This window comes from Gadus macrocephalus, chromosome 14 (assembly GCF_031168955.1).
Source record: "Gadus macrocephalus chromosome 14, ASM3116895v1".
Lineage (NCBI taxonomy): Eukaryota > Metazoa > Chordata > Actinopteri > Gadiformes > Gadidae > Gadus > Gadus macrocephalus.
Window position 1 is genome coordinate 3,487,185 of NC_082395.1, and position 5,000 is coordinate 3,492,184.

The 5,000-nt window shown below is 48.6% G+C and overlaps 1 protein-coding gene across 1 annotated transcript in view; it reads left to right on the forward strand.

Moving 5' to 3' along the window:
- Positions 1–257: 257 nt before the first annotated feature.
- Positions 258–5,000, forward strand: part of cep89 (centrosomal protein 89) — a 22,784-nt gene continuing 18,041 nt past the window's right edge. The window contains exons 1-10 of the mRNA XM_060071990.1: positions 258–632; positions 767–830; positions 1,081–1,112; positions 1,280–1,325; positions 1,428–1,514; positions 1,927–2,259; positions 3,007–3,110; positions 3,669–3,719; positions 4,074–4,157; positions 4,706–4,809. Coding sequence (XP_059927973.1) covers positions 273–632; positions 767–830; positions 1,081–1,112; positions 1,280–1,325; positions 1,428–1,514; positions 1,927–2,259; positions 3,007–3,110; positions 3,669–3,719; positions 4,074–4,157; positions 4,706–4,809 — 1,265 coding nt within the window. The 5' untranslated portion in view covers positions 258–272. The remainder of the gene's footprint in view (positions 633–766; positions 831–1,080; positions 1,113–1,279; positions 1,326–1,427; positions 1,515–1,926; positions 2,260–3,006; positions 3,111–3,668; positions 3,720–4,073; positions 4,158–4,705; positions 4,810–5,000) is intronic.

The window sequence follows — 5,000 nt, forward strand, 5'->3', positions numbered from 1 at the left end:
AATGTACACATATTGTGTTTGTGGTTTGTTCTGAAGCTTTAAATGAAGTCATTGCAAGTCCTGCAGCACTAATTTACCACTAAACTTCTTTCGCCGTAAAGCAGAAACAACTGTGATGGGTTCCAAAACCTAAACCATGAAGCCATGTTACTGTTATATAGCTTACATAATATACATTATGTAGCAACATTACCTTTTTACTGGTCAAATGACATGTTCAAGCCATGCACGTGAAATAAGTGTCCTAGGAGGAATGTTCCTGACCAGGAACCATGGTGATTTCTGATCTGGTTTCTGGGTTCGATGCCTTGCTCAGGGACAGATGGTCAGGGGACCACGACAGGAGGCCTCGACTGCCCTCCCCTGGGAGCTCTGACGACGAAGAGGAGGAGGAGCTACAGTATGAGGAAGAGGACGAGGACGAGGAGGTGGACGAGGAGGAGGAGGGCGAGGAGGAGAGGGAGGAGCCAGAGGAACTGTCAGACGAAGAGCAGCACATCTACCAAACATTAGACGGACAGGCCAGCCTGCCTGTCTGTCTAGACAGACGGACGGACCGTCCTGTCTGTGTTGGCACACAGGACGGTCAGCCAATCACAGAGCCCGTCTACACCCTGCCGGTCAAAGCTAAGGTTGTCTGTTCTTCTTTCCTCACTCCTATTGTCTTCACTCTGATTAGGATTTCTGTATTATAGCAATCCTAGTAGATAGCAATAGTAGTAGATATATAATTAACTGTGTGTGTGCGTGTGTGTCTGCTTTGTAGCGTATTTTTCAGGAAGAAGTTAATACAGACAAAGAGTTCCCACAGGAATCTGATCCGTACGCACGTGAGTTCACGCATCACAAGAACTAACGGTGCACACTGACCACCATATCACCACAAACCATACCCTTTATTCAAACATGACACAATACTGAATTCTCTCTCTCTCTCTATCTCCTCCTTAGACACTTATACAAACTTTAAAACAAAGTATTAGATGATGAGCACATCTTGCATAGCCAGTATCTCTGTACTGTGTTCTGCAGTAACACTGTATTGAGTTCTGCAGTAACACTGCTTGTGTGTTTTTTCAGTGCGTGTCAGGGGAGAGAAGCCGGTTAAGCAGGTAAAAGTCTAGTTCTTCTAACTCAATGCAAATGTACTTTAGGTCATTTGCGATCCTGAGTGGAGTTGAATTTCCTTTATTCAAACATGACACAATACTGCATTCTCTCTCTCTCTCTCTCTCTCTCTCTCTCTCTCTCTCTCTCTCTCTCTCTCTCATTGTCCCAGCTGACACAGCAGAAGTTCCGGTCTGACAGAAGTAATCCTGCACAAGGTATAGAGTGTCATCTCTCTCGCATACCGCTACCCGCCTAATGCTCTCTGAGGTGTAACCAGCCAAGCGGACACTAATGCATCGGTTGCGTTCCTCCTCTAGACGTTCCCGTGGAAACCAGCAGCCCGTCTCCAAAAGCGGGGCGCGGTTCTTCCAAAAGGAACACGCCGCCGCCCCGGAAGAGTTCTGGTAGGAGAGCCGCTCCTCTGCCCAGCTCGGTTCTGAACACACCCCATGTTGTTTACTCTTCCCCGTAGTGTAGTCTCTCAAACCTTTCTACATCCTTCTGTGTGTGTGTGTGTGTGTGTGTGTGTGTGTGTGTGTGTGTGTGTGTGTGTGTGTGTGTGTGTGTGTGTGTGTGTGTGTTCACCTGGTTTCTCTGTTTGCATGGTTTGTGTATTTGCTTGTGTTCGTTGTATTGTGCCGGGGTTTGTGTTTGTTTGTGTGCGCTTCTGCGTAAGTGTGTCTTTGCGGGGTTGTCTTGTGTTTGTGTGTGTGTGCGTGTGCATGTGTGTGTGTGTGTGTGTGTGTGTGTGTGTGCGTGTGTGTTTGTGTGCGTGTGCGTGTGCGTGTGCGTGTGTGTGTGGCCGTGCCGCCCCAGAGCCCAGCGAGGGCCTCCGGGGGGTCCTGGAGGGGCAGCAGCAGGCGGTCTTGTCTCTCACGCTGCAGAACGCGGCTCTGGCCTCAGAGCGCAGGCAGCTGCAGGAGACCCTCAGCCAGCAGGGCAGGGAGCTGCTCCAGGGGAAGGACGCCATCCAGGACCTGCAGGCCAGGCTCAGCCGGGGGGGCACGCCCAGCCCCGCGGCCCCCAGCCCCGCGGCCCCCAGCCCCGCGGCCCCCAGCCCCGCGGCCCCCAGCCCCGCGGCCCCCAGCCCCGCGGCCCCCAGCCCCGCGGCCCCCAGCCCCGCGGCCCCCAGTCCACCGGCACCCACAGGTATGAGAGGGAAGGAGGGAGAGAGAGAGAGAGAGAGAGAGAGAGAGAGAGAGAGAGAGAGAGAGAGAGAGAGAGAGAGAGAGAGAGAGAGAGAGAGAGAGAGAGAGAGAGAGAGAGAGAGAGAGAGAGAGAGAGAGAGAGAGAGAGAGAGAGAGAGAGAGAGAGAGAGAGAGAGAGAGAGAGAGGGAGGGAGGGAGAGGGGGAGGAGGAGGAGAGAGAGAGAGGTGTGGTTACTATGGACCATCAATTGATTAATAATAACATTAACCGTTTTTTAAATATGTTGCCTAATGTGGCAATTAAGGCACAAAGACACTGAGATGACAGTATTAATAGCTTAATTTGGAAGGAAATGGGCGTGTTTATCGATCTGATTCCTCTCTTCCTGTGAAATAATCACATCTGCTACCATTCAGAGGAGAACTTCCCATGTGTCCATCTGTGTCTATCTGGGATATTTTATTGAAGCTGTGATTAAATATGGGATGATGGAATGAAACGGTCAGGCTGACGCATCCCTCAGAGTGTCTCAGTCTCCAGCAGAAGGACTCGACTCCTTGTTTACGATCCTGCCGAGTTTTACCACTAACCTGTCATGTTTTAGACTGCTGGTTTGATCCTAGTGTGGTCTAGTCTGCTGGGCTGTGGTCTGTGGTCTGGTCAAACCCCAGTCTGGTCTAACCCCAGTCTGGTCTGACCCCAGTCTGGTCTAACCCCCGTCTGGTCTAACCCCCGTCTGGTCTCCAGGCGTCCTGGAGGAACAGGTTCAGAACCTCAAACTGACCGTCCATCGACTCAGCGTGGAGCTCAGCCGCTACCAGGCCCAGAACAGACCTCTGGGCCAGCAGCAGGTACACACACGCGCACGCACGCACGCGCACACACACACACACACACACACACACACACACACACACACACACACACACACACACACACACACACACACACACACACACACACACACACACACACACACACACACACACACATATATAAAAAACACACACACACACACACACACACACACACACACACACACACACACACATATATAATCACACACACACACACACACACACACACACACACACACACACACACACACACACACATACATACATACATACATACATACATACATACATACATACATACATACATACATACATACATACATACATATACTCACATACATACATACATATACTCACATACATACATACATATACTCACATACATACATACATATACTCACATACTAACATACATATACTCACATACTAACACACACATACTAACACACACATATAATAACATACACACACCAACACACATGAACACACACACACTGAAACTAACACTAACACAAACACACACCCTCATGAAAGGTTGTTTTCTGACCGCAGAGCTCCAGGACCGACGGTGTACCGATGACAAGCTCGCCTCCACCATGGCTGGTCAGTCTGTCTGTCTATTTGAGTGCCTGTCCGTCTGTCTCTCAGTCTGTTAGTAGTATATCCTTGTATTAGTAGAATTGATGTAGTTGGTAGTATGGTACCTCCTAGAGGACAAAGGACGCAAGCACCTATCCGTCCAAGATAATAACTCACAAGCTAGAGATGAACTCGCTTAAATTAACTGTAAAAATACCCTCCTGATTCATGCCCTCGGATGCATGTTGCATCAGATCAATGGAAGTCACGCGTAGCGGTACTCTCGCACATTTTAGCCCTCTCACGGATGAGTGCACACAGTGTTGTACATCCTTAGAGAGTAACAAGGGAAGTAATAATTGTGTTGTTTTCTTCCAGTCGGACATGAAGTATCTTTCTCCTCTGCTATTGGCCTACGAAGACAGGATGTCAGAGAAAGACGCACTCCTGCAGGCTGTTAAGGTGTGTGTGTGTGTGTGTGTGTGTGTGTGTGTGTGTGTGTGTGTGTGTGTGTGTGTCCAGTTAATAATATAACTGCATACAAGATCAAAGTTTTGGTAACGAAGGTAGAAAAAAACAAATAGCCAATGAGATCACTCAATGTTTCAGCTGCCATAAAACTGTCCGTTCACACGAATAGTGTTATGACATGGCTTTGTTACTGTAATCATTGAAAAGTATTTTTCTTACGAAGACCTCTACTACAAGAAACAAAAATCCTGCTAACAGGCAAGCACTGGGGATCTTTTGTATGTATTTTCAAAGCACTAGTACCTCTGGACACAGAGGCTATCAAGATTAGAATCACAGTGATCTCAGTTCCATGATAATAGCCAGGAGGTCCATAATGGTTAACCCTAGAGGTAACCAGTCATCACCTGGAGGTCCTGGTCTATTCTTAACTTCTAGTTTGATCTGGTAAAGGTTACTCTAGTCTACAGGTAGCCAACCCTCACCTGGAGGACCTGCTATGAGCTTCTACTTGTATTCATTCTGCCTTCCTGTTGCAGGAGGAAGTGACGGCGTTGCGGGTTCGCGTCGAGGAAGGGGTCATAGAGAACCAGACTCTGCATGACCGACTGGTCACCTCAAAGGGGGTTTCTCAGCAGGACTGGTGAGTGTGTGTGTGTGTGTGTGTGTGTGTGTGTGTGTGTGTGTGTGTGTGTGTGTGTGTGTGTGTGTGTGTGTGTGTGTGTGTGTGTGTGTGTGTGTGTGTGTGTGTGTGTGTGTGTCTTAGGCCTTTCACACATGCACCGTAAGTTAGACGTTCTCTTGATAATACCCGATGGGACAGTTTGTGAGAAA